Here is a 20,147-nt window from a genome sequence, read left to right on the forward strand (position 1 = left end):
TCCTCTAAGAACTAGTACACGCTATTACATCTAATAGCTAGTAAAGAAGATTACATAGTTGCTTGGATCATCACAGATTGGCACGCAGGCCATTAAATACATTAAGGTGACAATGCACATGGCTCCAGCCGTATTGCCGCACGCGTGACACGCAGGTCATGAATCAGTTACACACATGCATCACATACATAAGGGCCATACTGTAAAAAATCCTGCAAAACAGAGTTAGGCGTTCTAACGTTCCAAACTTAAATGACCCGAAACTCCATCTTCCAAGCCGAATTTGGGAAATCTGATTTCGCCGAAAATGGCAAAGCAGTTGAATTTCGTCGTCGGAGCTCCCGTGCAGCGGCTCGTCCAAGTGCTGCAGATGCAACACCTCCAAGGTATCCACATGTGCGGGGAGGAAGTGTTGCAAGCCGGACTGCTAGGTTCGCAAGTTGCAACAAGGTGAGGGTGTGGGAGGCGCGGCTGCTGCTGGTGCGAAAAGAATAAACCCTAGGGTGCCCCCCCACCCCTCAATATATAGGGATTCCTAACGGGCATCTGGTTCCGAGGCCTATTAGTACTCTTAAACCTGATCCAATTCAGATCACATCCGAATTGGGCTTCCAGCCCTTTAAGTGTGTGACCCTATAGGTTCATATACGTATAGACATGGCCCGAGTACTCTTACTCGACCAATAGTTAGCAGCAGCCTCTAGCAAGACATACTAACTCCTATACGCACACGAAGATCATATCAGATGAACCATCACGTACATGCTATTCCCTTTGCCTCACGATATTTGGTCTAGCTCCAAGCCCACTACTCTTTCTCGATGCTATGATTTGGAATCCCTTTCTAGGTTAACTCTTAACCTAACGTAGCATGGCCATGCATTTCCAGATCCGATCACTCGAGGGATCTAGAGATATCTCTCTCAAATAGAGAGGGGCAAATTCCATCTTGATTGACCATGCCTCACAACATGCTTCTTGACAAACCCGAAAGCTACCTTTATGACTACCCAATTACGGTGTAGCGTTTGATAGCCCCTAAGTAAGTCGATCCACATCTTGAGTACATGCGACAATCTCAGGTCGAAGGACAAAGCGTACACGTTGTGTAAAGAGAGAACTACGTAACTTGTGTTGGGTCAGGCCTAGCACATGTCTCTACACGTGACCACATTATTAGTTTGATATCTCCATGTCCATGACTTGTCAAACATAGTCATCAACTAATACATGTGCTAGTCTAATATTCATATGTGTCCTCACATGAACTCCGACTAGGGACAACTTTTAGAATAACCATACAGTAAAGAGTTTCACACACAATTCACATAATTGCAAATCAATTCAAGTAGCCTTTAATGGATATTCAAGGAACACAATATAAAACATGGATACAAAGGAACATCATCATCTTTATGATTGCCTCTAGGGCATACCTCCAACATGATGTAGACTGGAGAAACCCCTTCATCGACTACATCAAGGAGCACAAGTTACCTCCAGACAAAACAGAAGCAGAGCAAGTCTCATGACGCGGGAAGAACTATATTCTAGTCGAAGGCAAGCTCTACAGAAGAGGCGCATCATCAGGAGTACTCATGAAGTGTGTCTCACGGCAAGATGGCAAGGATATACTGGAGGAAATTTATAAAGGCATCTACGGCAATCACGCAGCCTCATGAACAATCGTGGGCAAGGCTTTCAGTGTAGGGTTTTAATGGCCTACAGATCTCGCTGACACCAAGGAACTAGTCCATCGCTGCCAAGGATGTCAATTCTTCGCCAAGCAGCAACACGTCCCTGCCTGCAAGATGATCACCATACCACCCTCTTAGCCCTTCGCATGCTAGGGGCTAGACATGATTGGTCCACTACCTACAGCGCCTGAAGGATTCAACCAAATACTCATGGCGATCGATAAGTTTACTAAGTGGATCGAGGTGAAGCTAGTAACCTGCCCTAAGGTAGACAGGGTACTCGATTTCCTTGACAAAATTGTCCATCTTTACGGCTTCTCCAATCGCATTATCATAGACATGGGCTCCAATTTCAACAACCACGAGTTCTGGGAGTATTGCGAGAACAGCGAGATTGACATCCGGTATGTCTCTGTTGCTCATCCACGGGCTAACGTCTAGGTTGAGCGCGCCAACGGGATGATACTAGAGGCTCTCAAGAAAAGACAACACAACATCGGAAACACAACAAGGGGCAAGTGGATCAAAGAACTACTCAATGTCCTCTGGGGGGGCTTCGCACCTAGCCGTGCAAGCCTACAGGGCAATCACCCCTACTTCCTGGTCTATGGATCACAAGCCGTCCTCCCCGTTGACATCATGTGGAAATCTCTAGTAGTCAAGCAGTATGAGGAGGGTGCAGCGGAAGAAACAAGGCATCTAGACTTAGACAGCCTTGAAGAAGCTTGCTGTGCAGCACTTGTCTAGTCTGCAAGGTACCTTAAAGGAATCCACCGCTATCACGATCGCAACGTTAAAGAACGTTTGTTCAATAGAAGCGAGATGGTTCTCAAGCGTATCCAAGACACCAAGGGACTGCACAAGTTAAATTCGCCATGGGAGGGACTGTTCATCATATCCAAGGTCATTGGACCTGGGTCGTATAGGATCCAACAACTCTCTAGCAAAGACGTCGACAACTCATGGAACATCGAGCAACTTTTTTGATTCTACCCTTAGTTTATATATTCATGTAAATTGGTCATCGGCCTCAGTTGTATAATTACAATTTAATAAAGAAAATTTATTTTTCATCGTAAAACAACTACTGATTTCTACCCGATTGTGACTTGCAAAAGTAGGTTCGCAGAGCTATTCAGCTCCCCCGGTACTATCACCCAACTCGCAGATTGTAATAACAAGTCTGTACAAAGATATTTAGCTTCCGTGGCAAAATTGCCTACATACGACTTGTGATAACAAGTCAGCAAAAGTATTTTGTAAAGTTATTCAGCTCATTGGACAAGTTTGTCCTCTCGACAGCCTTCAAAAAAGAAGTCGTCAGCAATTCAGGAGTTATTCAGACTACCCAAGCCAATCTTATCTAGACAAGTCTATCTAGTCACGGCTTGTAATAACAAGTTTGCAGTTCCAGGCTTTCAAGAGCATGGCATCTGAACAACCCATAGAGGTTGCAAAGATAGGCTCAAGTCGAAGAAATCCTGAAGAGTCTACTCGCCTCCGAGATCTGACTACCCAGATACCTTGAGTACTCGCCCTCTGCAGAAGGGGGTCGAATCCTAAAGTACTCTACACCGTGTATCTAAAGTGGCTCATCAGAGTAGCCTTGTGCATGGACGCTTACGAGTAGCTATCAGGGTAGTTCGCAAGGTGCACTAAAAACAAATAAGTCAATAGCAATAAAAATTGCAACAAGAATTCAAATAATTTACATTTCATTCATATCATGTTTATATTACAATGAACTGATGTTCGCTTTTTACAAAGACTACTCAAGGTCTAATTGTTTAGCTACTTCCTTTGCGATAGGGGTCACCTCTTGCAGAACTGTTGGAACTACTCATCAGAGTAGTCTTCTGCTATCCCTTTCGCAACCGAAGCTAGGTCCGCCTGCGGGTAGAAGGACTTCACAAAAGCTAGTAGTTGCTTTGAGACCGACTCCGCCATCTTCTGAACATAGCCAGTGAACTTGGCTGGCACCTCCTTGAGTATCTCAGACAGAGGGTGGGGCTCCACATCTTCAACTGGGGGTTCCACCATGTCTACAATGGGATGAGCTTCTTCAGTTAGCTCCTTTAGAGCAAGCTTTGTGGACTCCAGCTCAGCCTCATGCTCCTGGATGGTCTTCATGATTTCACCAAGTCGACCTCCCTATCTGTGTGCATCTTCCTCTCCTTCTCCAGGTGATGTTCAAAGTTTTCGTACAGTGCAGACAACTTGTCGTGCTGGTCTGTCGCCCGGTAGTAGGAGTTCTGCCAATCAACAGCTCACCCTTGGAGATCTTCCTTTGTTTTCTTGAGCACTGCAGGAACAACACAAAGGGAAATTCAATATCACAAAATGAAATCAGTACTCGAAGAACAAGAGAGAAGACCAATTACCTCTCAGTTGTTGCTTCAGGGACTTGTTACGCTTCCGAAGGCGGTCCTTCTCCTCCTCAAACTGCTAGACAATGTTCCTGTACTCGGTGGCTTGGCCGTCATACATCATCAGCAGCCAGTAGGAGTACTCCCGCTCCTTGGAAAGCTCTTAGGCGAGTGCCTCAGCTCGCATTATTGTGTCCCTGTAGCCCTCGAGCATTTGGGACTTCAAGCGGGAGCGCTTGATTATATCCTTCAAAATCAGAGCAAGTACTCGTGTCAAAGCATGAGTATTAATTTCAAAATATGGACAAAGCAAGAGGAAACTTACCGCTGCATATTGGCCTACGTGGCAGTACATCTCCATCATCCCAACCTCCATCTCTGTGGTGCGCAGCGGGTCAGCAATCAGTTGAATATCTTCAAGGTTCACCCCTTCAGCTATCCAATGTTCGTCATGATCTTCGCTATTCATTGTGCCAAGTGGAACCAGGGCACGGCTGGTCGACAGGCTCGGCTTAGAAGGCGGGATGGAGGCCAACACTTCCAGTCCCTCCATGGCTTCAGCCTCTACCTCCGGCTCGGGGGCTACAAGACTAGCCGCAACACCAGAGGTAGTCGCCAATGCGGCTTCAGTCTCTACCTCCGGTTTGGGGGCTACAAGAGTAGCCACGACACTGGAGGTAGTTGCCACCGTGGCCTCAGCTACTGGCAGCTCAGGTGCTAGCACTAAAGCATCATTCAGCAATGAAATAACATCTTCAATTAATGTGACAACAAGGGATACAACACCTAGATTCGTTGTTGGCACAGCTTGAACTTCGGGCGGCAGATTTGTTGGCGTCGGGACGATGTCTTGGACCGAGTGGCTACTGCCATCGGTCATAGGCTTCGGGCTCGGGCCTCCAAGCTCCACGCTAGAGGGTTTCCTACAAAAAACATTTGTTAGAAGATATACTACAAGGCAATATCAAACTACAATTAGTACTCGAATGGAGTACTAGTACTTACTTTGAGGATCTCCTCAGCTTCAAAGAAGGCTTCCCCGCGAAGTGCATTGACTTGATGGTCAGAGACAGCTTCTTTGGTGCGGCTTGTTGGGTCACGGTGCGATCCTCACCAGAATTTGTTGCCGCCTCTATCACTTGAGTAGTCTGTGCACCGGCAGATTTTGCCCTAGCAACGAGGGGTTCTTCGTCGTCTTCGATCTCGATGACCTCCTCAATTGCTGGCAGCTACTGCTGCACAACTTCGATAGTCATCTTCTCCACCTCAGTCGCCTCCCCGACTACCTACAATCCACTAATGCTGTATTGAGTAGACATGGTGGTAAGGGATTCACTTAGAAGTACTCGATCCTCAGGATCTTGTCCTTCTTCGAAGGTTATTACCGGTGGAGACACATCCTCAACAGTAGGAGGCTTCTTTACCGCACGCTTCACGACGACGGTCCGCTTCTTCTTTGGTGATGGCGCTAGTCCAGCATCCAAATCATCCTCAGCAACACGCTTTGATGACGATCCGGAGGAAGATCTAGCCTTATTAGACGGTCAGGCCTTGAGCACGAATTCCTCCGCAGCTTCTGAGTCGGAGCTGTTGAAGGACTCGAAATTGCCTTCTTCCTCCTCATTGACTTCATTATGTACACTTGCAGCAATATGTACACGAGGAACAGCGTTAGAGCCCTTTGAACCGGGAGGAGGAGGAGTAGAGTAGTACAAGTGTACATCTTCCTGAATAGGCAGACATGTTAGTGCATCAAAAATTACAAAAATCAATACTTGGGGGCTGCGGCAATGAGTACTTACACTTGTTGGCAGGTTGGTAGCGTAGAATTCCCGTAAAATCATTGGGATCTTTCTTGCATTCTTCAAAAGGCGCCTCAATCATTCCATGACCTCATCCATGCTGAGTTCTTCCGGTGACATCTAGGATGGGTCACTGGGGCCAGAGTAGTCGTAACCACTTGTACACTGCCATTGTAGGGGTTGCACCCACCTCATCATGAAGCTGAAGGCCACCCTGACTCCTGTTAGACCTTGTTGCTTGAGTCTGGCAATTCTATCCAGGAGGTTGGGTAGCTGTAAAAAGTCTCCATGACTTGGCTCGTCTAGCCACCTATTGTCCCAAGTTGGGCGTTGGCCTGTCACCTTGAGGAGCTTGGGCTCGTGGTTGCCGATGTACCACCTCTCTTTCCACCCAGAATGCGAGTCAATCAACTCATACTCCAAGCATAGGCCCTTCACCTTCTCCCTTATTTGCATTCCGGGCCCTCCGACTACTTCTGTGTGCTCCCTCTTAGGCTGTGGCTTGACACGAAAGAACTTACGGAAGAGTTGGAAGTGGGGCTGGATCCCCAAGAATGCCTCACACAAGTGGACAAAAATCATGATGTGGAGAATACTATTGGGGTTGAGATGAACAAGTTCCAGCTTGTAATACTCCAAGAGTCCATGGAAGAAATCAGAAGCAGGCAATGCCAAGTTGCGTTCAATGAAATGCGAGAAGATTACCATCTCCTCCGAGTACTCCTCCATTCGCTAGGGGTTGCTGAAGTCAGCTCTCCAGTTGATGACATCTTTTCCTTGGAGAATATTGGCTGCCACCAGCACCTTGATATCATCCTCCTTCAGCACGGATTTCTTCCAAGCATACGCAGGGAATGGCAGGGCCGTCTAGTCAGTCTTTCCATATTTGGGAGTCGGCAGTTGGATCTCCTTTGTCTTATCTGCCTTCTTCTTCCCACCTTCTGCTGCTTTGGATGCAGTTGCTTTCTTCCCCATCCTTGTTTCCACGAGGGTCTTCCTTCACATGCGCTCAAGGGCTAAGGGGTGGAGGATGGTGGCACTAGAGCTCGAGGATCGAGCAGTGGTGGCGCTAGGGCTATAGTGTAGAAGTTGAAAGAGCAGATGGTATAGGTGAAACGGAAGGGATGTTTTCCTCCGTTATTTATAATTGTAGCGCAGTAAACAACAGCGAGATTAACGGGAATATTCTGTTTTAATGGCTCGAAGATTTCGCACATGGTTGATAGTTTCCATTATTTTCAGAAGAGATAAGGTTATTGTTGGTGAACGGTCACATTGACCAGTGATTGACCCTTATACCCACCAAACTAGTCGTGTAACGGCTCCAGGGCTATGTGGCACGTGCCCATCAGCTAAAAAGTTTTTTCTTTGGGTTTTAAGAAAAAAGAGATGCAAATTACAGATTGACTCTCAGCCTAAGGCTCGGGGGCTACTCCATATGGAGTGCGAACTTTTGTCGCACTTCCATATAAAATTCAAGATTGAAGATTCAATATCAAGTTAGATGAGGCTTGAGAATATTCTAGCCGCATGGTAGTGCTCGAGTACGTTCGAAGACTCAACCCGATGGAGTACTCGAAGAGCACCAAAACTAGTCGGAGAAGCCTACAAAAGTACTCGAAACAACTGCATTTGACTAAAAAGTACTCGAGGGCTTGTCGTACATACATCTACGGGTCCACCAAAAGGTTTGGACAGTCCTAGATATAGGGTTGGACACCAAGATGTGTTAGGCATGGAGACTACGTTGCAAGACAGCGTGGTCTACGTGGCAAGATAGGAACTAGTCGAGGATTAGGAAACTACTCATATCAATTAGAGTATGACTCATCTAGTCGAATCTGACTAGTATTCTTGTAAACAAGCAACTTGTAGCCCTGCCCCCGGCAATATAAGGCGAGGCAAGGACCCCCTCCAAAGCAATTCAATACAACCAACACACAGGACATAGGGTATTACACAATCTAGTGGCCCAAACCTGTCTAAATTGTGTGTTCGAGTACCTTCGAGTTCCTGATCTCAGCAAGCCCCACACACTAAACACTACCTCAAGCACCCCCCTGGTAGGTTGCTGGGTCTAAACACCGACAATGTAGGCACTCTCGACTCCACGGCTCTTTGGCATCTTGCACAATAGAATCTTTAGCGTGAGCGCTCTTGGCTTCATGCTTCGGTGCAATGCAATGCTTGTATGTATGAATGAATGGATCCTTTTGCATGAGGGTGAGAATGAAGGGTTAGCAAGTTAAGTGAAGCACAAGCTTTGGTTTAGTCCCAGTGTCTTTGTGTGACTAAAGCTACATAATATAACTGAAATCCAATGATAGTGAAGCCAAAATAGAATGCCCGGAGACCAATCGATGAAGTCCAATAGATAAAGAAAACCAATTGATATGGCATAGCCATTTCCAAATCAATAATAGACTGATAACCTAGTTTCCATATGGAAATATTAACTTCAGCGAAAAAATCAATAATTCGAAGATAAGATCCTGCAAGAATGTAACAAAATACGCATACAAAACATGATTGTTCCATGCATCCCCTCAAAGTGAATAGGATACAAAGCACAATTAAGAATAGGCACGTAACGCATTTGAGATGACGTACACGAACATATGAAAGCGGAGGGCAGATACGTTGGAAATCCTTACCTTGTGGGAAGGGTCAACCTGCCAAAAGAGATGTTATACCCTTCCATATAAAGGGTTAGTGTAAGTGCTAGATTAAGTAAAGACTATGCAGAAATAAAACCGAGGTAATAGTAAGATACTTACTAGTTGGTCCTGCATTCAAGCAACAAAATACTTCATGCGAATGGTTAGCTTACGAAGGCGAAGGGATACTTATACAGATTGGCCGAACCTACATGTTAGCGAGAAAAGCAAAAACCAGAAAGCATAAAAATTACCTCTTTGCCCATAAGCAAAAAGTGAGAATTATAGTGCATATGAAATGCGATTGAAACCAAGTGCCATTTCTCGGCAAACAATGGTGATTTCTTGCACATGAAGTGCATTTCCGGAGCCTTACCTCATGAGCAAGTGAAATATTCATGGTACCCGAAGGGTTTGTACCTTAAGTAAAACGTCATAGTTTTTGACACCAATGGGAAAAACGTATGGCTTTTACTTACTTCTGACCTACAGACCCGTTGTCAAAACTGAGTAGCCTTTGTGTAGAAGGCGTAGATCACTCGTGAGAGTTGATTCCATGATGAGATGAGGTTATATAGTTATTGTATTTAGATTGATCGGGATTGCGATGGGACGATCGTATATGATTTATTACTCCTTACTTTGGCTGGTGAGAGTACCTTCTCGTTGTAGTCTTTTATATTTTACCTGATCAGCGAACTCTCTTGAGTCTGGTGAATTTTTATTTGATAGAGTAATTTCTCCGTTCAAGAATCTAAATATAGTTATTGTATTATACATTGAAAATAATCGCAGCTTTGTTTGGACCAAATAAATTATAATATATAACTCTTGGTCAAAATAAAACATCTCAACCCCGCATAGAGAACACCTGGAATGTTTTAGAGAATTTTGGAGCCATTTAATTTAGCTATAATTAAATCAGAGAAGTATGAAACGATAAAGTCAGTTCCAACCCATAGTGTCTATGGATGGTGTCTAGAGGAGAGCGACAATAATAAATGTACATGAAGATACTACCTCCTAATGCCCATTAGTTTCCATAAAGAAGAAAAATTAATTACTCCATGCATATTCAGCAAATAGAGTAGGATTAGTTGTGGCAAGTTTGCAACATGTAGAGTGTGTAGGATAGCACAGTAGGCATACTAGATTGGAGCAGTACATGGAACTCAGGCAAGCTGTGAGCATAGAGATCAAAAAATTCACATGATGATAGTAGGCGCCCCATGTAGATAACAAAGTAGCAATTGCATGATAAGCTCATGAAAAGGACACCTGAAATAAGTTCCCACTGAATACTTATTCAGGTAGCCAGGTAGCCATATGTATGAACAAATGAGTAGTCAAGTTTCTGAGTACTTCTTTTGTCTAAATTGTGACTGAATCAGTTATCTGTCCCAAAGAAATTCGAGAGGATAGGTATCAAACGAATCATAAGCAACAACTTGCAACCAGCTAGTTGTGGACAGTAGAGTTTGGAAGCTGAATATTATTTTATGACACTATGTTCGGCTAGAAATACATACATGCATGGATCCAAGGATATCAAAAATACGTTCATCAGTTCGTTGCGCCCAGTACAGACAAGAAATAACCTTGATATATACCACAATGCAAGGCCTAACAAATATTGTAATGAGGAAAGCAAAATCGTACATGAATTCAGAGACGGCAACCAAACCAGTCTGAGCTGCAAGAACTCAGGAGACGCATGCAGCGGCGGCATGAGCACCGGTGGCAGGAACCGGATGGATAATCACCGGCGGCTTGACACGAGGGATTGAACCAGTAATGGCTGGAGCGCTAGGGGCTGGAGGACCACCTGCTCCTGGAGAACACCGATAACTGGGCCACGGGCTGGACAAGGGGATCTGGAGCACCACCGCTGGCATCAGCATCGACGTCTGGAGCAACTGCGCCCGATTCACCAATGGTCTGATTGGATCTCAACTGACGCTTCTTCGATTCCGACCGTACCGCACAGCTTGTGGCGATTTCTTCTTCGGGGATGCGAAATTTGGGATGGATTTGGCCGATTGTAGCCGACGAGCATAGAGATTTGAAACAGCAAGTGATTGAGGATAAACTGAGGCAGCGAGGTAAATGGCTAGAGGCGGACCTTGGAGCCGAGAGGATTCGAGAGCGTGGGAGAAATCGTGCACGGAACGAAGATGGCCACAACAGATCGGGAGGTCGAGGAAGATGCGTGGGGGAAGAAACGATGAGCTGCCCGAACGCCAAATTTGCTCGTTTCGTGCGTCTTGATCGATGCGTCGACCCGGTGTCGTACATGCGACCCGGTTCCTTAGTTTTTCGTTCTCTTCTCTTTAACTCCTATACCACGTCAGATTTTTCTTAATTGGCGGTCTAATTAATTCCGTAAACACCAGCTGAAGTGAAGGGTTGGTACACCCCTAAAGCTGTATCCCAATTCCCAATCTCATTTTTCTTTTTCTCGACTGAGCTGCCCCGTCTCTCGCAGTCTCTCCACCACTGCTACACCGCTAGGAACACAGAGCACCAAGCAGCAGAGCAGCTACTAATAGGTCGCTGTGGCGGCTACGGCGACCGAGCCCCGGCGGCGGCAGCAGCAGCGAGCCACTTGCCGCACCCGCACCGCCGCACGGCCCGGCCGCAGCAGCTTTGAGCTCCCGGCGAGCCTCGCGCGTTGTTTTTTTTTTCAGATTCTGCTTTTGATTCTTTTTTAGGTGGCAGCGTGCGGGCTTCATTACTGGTGTGGCCCCGAGGATGACAAAGGCGCTCTTATGAATTCGTGTTTTTTTGTTTCCTTTCCTTCCTCTATCTCTGATGTCGGAGACCAATGCAGATTGCACGGCGGGAGCGGCACAAGGAGATGCGGCATCGAAGAGGATGCGGTTTGCACGGGCCCATCGTCCTCCCCCGTTGCTGCCATGCTCACCGTCCCGGTCATCGACCTCTCGTCCCCCGCGGCGGCTGACGAGCTCCTCGATGAGGTGCGCTGAGCCAACGCCAGCTGCGAAGATGAGGGGCGGCCGCCGCCAACTGCAAAGATGAGGGGCATAGACGCCTCCAGTGCTGAAGGAGGCAACGGGGAAGGTGAGGGGCGGCCGCCACCGGCGCGCGGGCGCAGCGCAAGTCAAGCCGCCGTCCGGGCGCCATGGTAGGAAACTGCACGCCGACGGTCAGGAACGGACGGGTACGGAGGGAAGGAGAGGGGGACGGCGGCGCGATGGTCGAGCGTGGTGTAGAGGAACTGGAACCAGGTGCTTAATTGACTGAGGCCCACCTGTCAATTTGCACGAAATGAGAGATGACATGTAATTAAGTTGGACCTAACCAAAAATTAAGACTCCTTACTTTAATAATAGGTATAAGATCAGATAAGATTTTGGAGCTTCATTTTGCATTTCGTACTGGTCCCAAATTCTTAGAGACATTCTCGGTCTGGTCAACGCTATGTATTTTCAAGTTGGGATGCTACATGTCGAAACAACAGTTTAACAAGTTGGCGGACATTTGGCACGTAAGCTGAGCCAGGCGAGACAACAGTTTAACACGTCGGCGGACGTTCAACTAGCCAAACATATGTCGTAAGTTCACAGCACATCGTGCAACAGCAGGTCATCACCATCCTCCGACTGCTCTTCCTTCTTGCACCCCCACCGGCAGCTCCAGGCGCACCTGGAGTTGAAGATAAGCAGCCTCTTGGAGTGCGCCGATATGATCCCCGCGGTGTCCTTCGCTCTGGGCAGCACAACGCCGTAGCCGTCGTCCATGTAGTCGGTCCCCTCCGGGAACACCTGCCAGAGCAGGCCCCCCGCTCCGGCGCCGCCACGCCGCATCGAGGCCAGCAGCACCCCGTACACCGCTTGGACGAACTGGTCCCTCGACGTCGCGTTGAAGGCGCTCCGGGCCTTGGTGGACACCCCGAACTCCGTGAACACCACCGGCATGCTGAGCACGCCCTCGGCGTCGGCGATGTGCGCCTGCATCCACGACTGCACGAACTTGAGCTGTGCCTCCACAGCCGCGCCCGACATCCTACAAAGGAAAACATACCCACGCCATGAATCTTGTACAAGAGCTTGAGATCGATGCATCGGTCAGTGACAATGCCCGACAGTGGTACGATCTACTACGAACCATGTGTCCGGGTAGATATGGACGGAGGCGAAGTCGACGCCCAGGACGCGGTGGTTGCGGATGAAGTCGGTGCCGACCTGGCCGGCGTAGGTGTTGGGGTTGGCCTGAAGCCGTGCCGGTGACGAGGGGCCGTAGAAGCCCTCGGCCCCGACCTCCAGCAGGTGATCCGGGTCGATGGACTTCACGTGGAAAGCCATTTCTTGGATCCACGCCTACATGCATGGCTCAAACTTCTTTCAGCCCCTGAAGATGGAATATGAAGCAGAGGGACCGGAGGACGAAGGAAAAGTATGTGCTCTTGCTAATCGATACACGTACCTGCAGCTTGTTGCCGGTTGGATCCGACGTGCAGCGCAGTTCATTCATGAGCTCCCACGCGAAAATGGTCGGGTCGTCCTTGTACGTCACGTTCGTGTACGTGTTCACCCTCGTTAGCATGTTCTACATTGCGCATTATATCTCTACTTGTCAGTAACCGATAAAAAAAATCCATGTGAAGTTCTGAGAAATTCTAGTTGTGAGAAATCGGTGTTGTGGTTACACCTGGACGTGGTTCTTGAAGTAGCCCTTGACGGTTTCGTCGGAGAAGAAGTCATCGTCGGAAGTGAGGTTGAGGCCGGCGTCCCTGGCCCATTTCACGTACTGCGCCTTGCCGCCATAGCCGTCCCAGTTGTTGATCAGTGACAGTATCAACCTGATCCTGTACTTCCTTGCCTTGCTTACTACGAAATCCAACGCCTGCGTGTCCGGAACCAGGCAATTATCCATTAAGCTACTTCACAGACGACAATGACATTTTGTAGCAGATAACGAAAGGTTTAATTTGTTTATGTGGTCTTAGGACGCCCAAACTGATCATAGTACAAATTGACTGTCGGTTACGAATCAATTTTAAGTTGCTCTTCAATCCTGAAATGTTTTTATCAGAAGGTAATGTGTCAGCGTCTTGAAATTTTTTTTTCGAATTCGTCGTTGGATGCTTAGCATCTGTCATATCCGATCTAGAAAATTAAAAGATTCTCCTTCCTAGGGCTATGGTCTGTTTGGTTGAGCAATTGGGTTCCAGATACTTATTTGAAGTACTACATATTTGAGATAATACCAACAAACCATAGAGCAATCCTCTCAATCCAAGAAGGCTCTTAATTGATGAAGCAAAAAAAATCCGGTTAAGCAGGCTCCCTCTTTATTTGCCCCTCAAGAATTAAATTTTCTATTATTCGTCAGTTAAATCCAAAATCATATTTCGTCCGACAAAAGTGGAATTTGATTTAAAGATAAAATCCAGATCTTAAGTACATATTAAGTAAAATACACCATCTGTTGTAAATAGATGACACCATATATGAATAGTAATGTTGGATTTCTTATAAAAACGGATTTTCATAATAAAGAAATTATTTGTATAATATTTCACTATATTTCATATCAAACTAGTAGTAGTCTAAAGTTCTACAATGAAGACCTATCTATGTTTGAAGAACAAAGGGAGTACAATACATTGAGCCATAATAACGTGAAAGTAGTCTAAGACCTCAGGGAGGGGCACATGCCCCACTCACATTTTTTTAAACGAGTCAGCAAGAGAGCTGCTGCTATATTAATAAAGAAGAATGCCCGACGGGTAGAAATAATGATAGGTGTTTACATACTGAACACTCAAAACACTCGAAACTCGGCTAGCACCCGGAAAGGAAAAAAGGTGCCCATATGTACACTCAAATACGCCACGCGGCGTCAAGAAACCGCTCTAGGTGCTTAGCACCTGCCGCCACCCATGAGGCTGCCTCATCATTTATCTTGGCCACTAAGCAAGGGAGCTGGAAAATCCTAGTGTTGCGCTCCTTCCATACCTCCCACAGTACTAGGATGATAAATGATCTCAATCCTTTTTTATCCACGGCCTATACACCCACTAATGTTGTCCACTAGTCGTGCAGAGTGTCATGCGGGATCCAGCAGTTTGGGTCCATACCTTCACATCTAGTCCAGGCGCTCATTTGAGATCAAACATTCCTTGCATAACTGCATTCAGTGAATAGATGCAGCCCCGTCTCTTGAGTCACTTCACAGAGGACGCAACATGGATTACTTGGCCATCCACGACACTGCAGTCGATCCGCCGTCCAAATTCTATCTTGGATTGCCAGCCAGCTGGCCCCACTCACGTTTTGATTTTTTAGTGGACTTGGACAATGTTTGGTGAAGTACTAGCAGACCATCAACAATTAGATTTTAGGCTAGGTCTACCCCTAGCTATAATGCAATGTCTACTGCATTTAACCTTTCCTCGTGACCACCCACACTCACCTTGAATACATTCTCTTCATACACAGCAGGCGACTTCTGAAGCACTCTCCAACCACCGTCGTTGAAGCTCCAGGTGCGGCACACTATCAGGCCAACAGCCGCCGCCTGCTGGAACACCTCGGTCACCTTCCCCCTAGTCGACGGGTCGACGGCGAGGATCATCAGCCAGTATGCATTGAAGCCGTTCACGTAGAATGGCTTGTCGCCGATGACGAACTGGCTGCCCCTGGTCTTGACCATGCGCCACTGCTCGTCGCGGATCATCTCACTGCTACCTTGTGTACAATGCTCATCACAGTGAGCTCGATCAAACTAAAACCTTGAAACATGCTGAGAGGCGCAATAACAATAGAGCTGAGAGACAGTAATTAAGTTTGGTCAATTACCCGTTGACGTTTGGTCTCTGGACAGGCGGCAATTCATCTCTGAGCATCTCTACACGATCGACATGAGCATGGCTCCCATCTGTCAGGAGCAAAATGGTAGCTGCCACGGCAATACCTCGGACTAAGATCAACTGGATCATCCAAACTTTCCCTCTTGCTTTCTCTCTGAATATTGTCTTCATGGTCGTTGCAATCATGCAGCAAGAATGAGTTAAACTATAATAAGGTGGTCATGAGTGTAACTTGAGTATATATGCTTGCACTGCACCATGTATCAAAGGGAGATGGGATGCATGTTTGTCCCAGCATAGATTTTGTGATAGCGACGCGTTTTGATATTGGCTTGGAAGCAAGAAAAGCGAGCGAATGCTAGCAGCTGGCTCCTAGGGGCAACGAGAGGTAGCTGAGATTCAAACACTTGGTTAGGCCAAGGTTTGAAGCAAAAGGAAGTGGTCAATTCAGGTCCGCATGGGATGGACACCAAGGCGGGAACGAAGTGGCTTCAAAGGGTTGGTAGCGTGGCGTGAGTTGGCGGGACAAAGCAAGCTTTCAAGTTTCAACATGGCGGCGTGTCTGCCACACAGCTTGGCCCAGAAACTGAGACATTTTAGTTCCGCTCGGCCTTGCTACCACATTTCCAGCTTTGGGGACTGGCCGGGCCTCTTTTACCCGACTCAGGACTAGCCCAAGTACAAACAGGCCCAACACTCAGTCCACCAATTGGGTGGACGTTTGGGTATGCTTTTGTCGAACTGATAGTGGGCTAGTGGCCCGTTTCTAAGCTGGATCGTGATGCGAGTTGACAGTCTGTCTGCACACAAATTTAAATCAACGCATGATAATTTAACCCGGGTTGTGGTGTGATTATGGGCAATATGGCATGCCAAGCGTTCACAGGAATATGTTCGAGAGCCTGCTGTCGACTCACTGCTTTGTTGAAAGGTTCGTCACTGAGCTAGAGCTGGTTAAACTAGTGAGGAATTTTCGTCAGATAGGCAGAGCTAGAGCTGGTTAAACTAGTGGGGAATGTTCATCAGATAGGCAAGGTTACAATACCAAAGTGGATTCCGCCTCTAAAAGGGTCACCAAGATAAATGTGGATGCTGCAATATTGAAGAACTCCACTATCTCTGCAGTAGCATTGGCAAGTGATGTCTCATTGCAGGATCTTAGAGTTGCAAGCTATTGCTAGTAAGAAGTATTTTGGGAAAGAGGATGGGACCATATAGCCCTATAATATATGAGATTAACTCTAGAAGATGATAATTTGGAAGGGTTGAGTTCATCCACGAAAGCAGGGAGTCCAACATTGATGCACACAGAATAGCTAGAAGTGCAGCTTTATATCTTTAGGAAGGAATGTGTGGTTTTTATCCCCATCCGTTTGTAACTCTTATTCAGTGTAATAAAAGGGTGAAGCTTTAAAAAAACATATTTAAATCGACACGCTCTCATCATCATGGAAAAAGCCTTTGGCTTGATCCGGCTTTTTAAAGAAGACCAAGAGAGAGACGCCATACCAGAAGACCTATCCGTTCCGGCATCACGCAGGAACGAACCAAAGTCTCCATGATCCATCAAAATTGGGTCAAACAAAAGTTTCAAGCACACGTAGCTAGCGCGCCCCACAAGTGCTACAATGTCAAGGTCACCAACCTGCAGCTACACAAAGAAACGAAAACGTAGAGTCAGCATTTTGGTTCTTCTGAAAAGGTCCGACGAGACCAGCGAACTGTAGAGAGTGACATGCTAAATGTAAAATGGTCTGGCTAGCTCCTGATGCAAGTTGGCTTTTTTTTTTGTGCGACTCTCTACAATTTGTTGTTATTTTTTATCCTAAGAAAGAGATCCATTTTACAATTCTCAACTATAGACCAAGTCTGTTTTCAATCTTCAACTACGAAATGTTTACTTTTCAACCCTCAAGGGGCCTCAACTCTTAAAATCGTTCAGGTTTCAACCCTAGCACGAATTTATGGTGGTTTTTAGCAACCTAGTATTGATGTGGCCATGTGTCGAACTTTTAGCATTCTAATCCCTTAAAAATCATAAATTATTTTTTTAGAAAAAGGATAATATTCTGACCTCTACGACCGCACGCAGCCAAGTTCTAACAATATTCTCAGGTCACATGATGATTACAAATAAAATGGCCATATTACACGAACGGTAAATTAAAAGCAAAGTTTATTATTGTTTCTCCGTTCATTTTTGGTAAAAATATCCAAGGTGACGACCTCCAATGCCATACTTGACAAACGAACGGTCTCTCTTGGACCAAAATTGCAGCCAATAAGCTCCCTAAAAACAGCTTGCATAAAAGAGGTAAACCGTTTTTTCTCAAAAATCAAATCGTTATGTGTACACCAGATCGCCCACATAAGAGCTGCAACCCCAACAAAAATCAAACTTTTATCCTTCTTTTTTTATGCCTACTAACCAATTTCCAAGCATATGTGCTATTGACTTTGGTGGAGTTAACCCGGTAGCTATATTGACAACTCTCCAAATTGTCTTAGCATGTTGACACTTAAAAAAATAGATGCTTAATTGTTTTATTATGATCCTAGAAGCAACATTTTTTACTCCCTCTTAGATAAGTTATCCTTTGTTAACATAATACCTTGTTGGAGGTAAAAAATATCTTTATTTTTAGAGGGATCTTTAGCTTAAAAATCATAAATGGCTACAACTTTTAAAAATTATTGCTTTTACTGAGTATTTGTGACCTAAACAACTTTCTATAAGCAGGATAAAGTATATATGAATTACAACAGATAGTGTTCTTGAACTATACTAAGCTCTTTTCTTTGTATTTATCAAACTAAACTTCATACCAAATAAATTTATATTCTAAATAATAATAAATGTGTAACTGAACTTTTTTCTTAAAAAATAAAGTTATTTCTAGAATATCAAATTTTAGGAACTATGCCCAAATTTGGAATTAGTATATCACTTTAAAAATATAACTCTCAGAAAAAAATCAATTTGCTCTAGGGAGAACTAAACTTTAATTAGCACACAAGATACTGCTTTATTTGTTTAAATGAAACTGTAGAAAGTTTTACTTTGTTTAAAAATACATAAGAATATTTAGGTTGTAGAAACTCTATTATGCGATCGGGTAAAAAAAATATAAAGCCTTTTAGATATTCTACCAATTTTGAAAATACAATAAATAACAAATTTAGTGTTGGCCACATCTTCATTCACCCAAAAAAATTCTAAACTCAATCCAAGTTTGAAAAGTGAATAGGAGTAGTTTAATAGGCAAGTTGAAAAATAACAAGTTCGATTAAAAGTTGGTCTCATCACATTGTTAAGGGTTGTGGGATTTCATTGGTGCCGTAATTATTCTATCATAATTCCATACTGCTATTAATTAGAGCTCCCACATTAATTCTCATCAAATGCACTAGAAAAATATTTCAAAAATTACCACAAAATAAATTATTGGATTATAAATTCAGTATACTCTAATATATCGTCAATAATAGTTGTCATAGATCTATTTTGTCTTTAAAAAATTTGCATGGGGTGGTGGATTAGTGCAACGTAACAACAAAGGATCAAAAGGTACCTTTAAACTTCTTTTTTTAACATGTAAAGTACTTGAGCAGTTAGGGGGGTGTTTGGAAGGGGGTGCTAAATTTTAGCACCCCCATTTTAGTCACTTTTAGCCCCTCCTCCTCCCAAACACCTAGGCTAAAATGGAGGGCCCATAATCCATTAGCCCCTCAAGGGGTGCTAAAATTGACTAGAAGTGCTAAAAGTGGTCCCCCTCGTCCATTTTCCACCGGTACCCCGCACCCCTTCTCTCTCCTCCCACTCCCGCACGCGCGTCGCCACTCCCGTTCCTCATCCACTCCCGTCTGGATCTCGCCCCCTCCGCCGCTCCCTTCCCTCACCGCGCCCCCTCCGCCGACGCACCTCCGCCGCTCCCTTCCCTCACTGCGCCCCCTCCGCCGACGGGCCTCCGCCGTCCTCTCCCTTCCACTAAGCTGTCGCCCTCCTTTTCTTCCCCACCCCGCCGCCTTCCTTGTGTTGCCACCCCGCCGCCGTCCATTCCTTCCCGCCACACGCGGCGGCGGCGTCCCCACCCCACGCCGCTCCAGATCCAGATCCAGAGACCCCACTCGTGCGTCGTCATGGACGGCCACGGCGACGACCCCTTCTCGCAGCCGGATCCGCCCTTCCCCTCCGGCGCCTTCGACCTTTTCTCCTAGGCGGATTCGTACCAAGGGCCACGATCCGGGATGCAGGCCTTGGATCTGAACTCGCAGGTTGATGAGTTCCCCACCTTCACCTCGTACGTCGACATCCTCCGGGGTGAGGATGACGGAGTTGCTCGAGGGGGCGGTGCTCGCACCCTCGGGCTTCGCATGCCCCGCAATGGCGGCGGAGGTAGCAGAGGAGGAGGCGGCACGAGAGGTGGCGGCGCAGGGGGGAGCAAGGTTCGCGGTGCCGGGGGGAGCAGAGGATGCGGCGCCGGGAGAAGTAGAGGTGGCGGCGCAATCCGTGGTGGTGGCAGTGGTGGTAGCAGAGGTGGTGGGCGCGCGACTAGGAACTTGTTCATTGGATCCGCGTCTGATGGTGGTGCCGGCGGCGGTGGACGTGCCGGTCAGCGTCGTCGACGTGGAGGCAGTGATGACGAAGGTTTCTTGTACGCTGACGAAGGAAACGTGCCAGATGTTGCTGATGGCGTTGAAGTGATCTTTCCTGGCTCTTCTAAGGTACTGATCTAAACTTGAACTGCAGCTTGTATGCAATTATGCTGTTGTGATTGTTGATTGTTGAT

The 20,147-nt window shown here is 46.3% G+C and overlaps 1 protein-coding gene across 1 annotated transcript; it reads right to left on the reverse strand.

The window, feature by feature from the left end:
* Positions 1-11,864: 11,864 nt before the first annotated feature.
* LOC117847801 (putative mannan endo-1,4-beta-mannosidase 5) lies at positions 11,865-15,711 on the reverse strand. Its single transcript, XM_034729087.2, has 6 exons — positions 15,347-15,711; positions 14,961-15,231; positions 13,194-13,388; positions 12,969-13,091; positions 12,651-12,862; positions 11,865-12,548 (listed from the first exon to the last, which is right to left on the reverse strand). Exons 1-6 carry the CDS (start codon positions 15,541-15,543, stop codon positions 12,104-12,106), a joined length of 1,443 nt encoding a protein of 480 aa, XP_034584978.1. The 5' UTR covers positions 15,544-15,711; the 3' UTR covers positions 11,865-12,103.
* Positions 15,712-20,147: the final 4,436 nt, after the last annotated feature.

The sequence above is a fragment of the Setaria viridis genome, chromosome 3 (assembly GCF_005286985.2).
Source record: "Setaria viridis chromosome 3, Setaria_viridis_v4.0, whole genome shotgun sequence".
Taxonomy (NCBI): domain Eukaryota; kingdom Viridiplantae; phylum Streptophyta; class Magnoliopsida; order Poales; family Poaceae; genus Setaria; species Setaria viridis.

Coding starts and splice junctions, on each gene's coding strand:
- LOC117847801 (XM_034729087.2), bottom strand. CDS start 15,543: ATGATTGCAACGACCATGAAGACAATATTCAGAGAGAAAGCAAGAGGG. Junction 15,232..15,346: donor CAGAGACCAAACGTCAACGG/GTAATTGACCAA, acceptor TACACAAGGTAG/CAGTGAGATGATCCGCGACG. Junction 13,389..14,960: donor ATGAAGAGAATGTATTCAAG/GTGAGTGTGGGT, acceptor CCGGACACGCAG/GCGTTGGATTTCGTAGTAAG.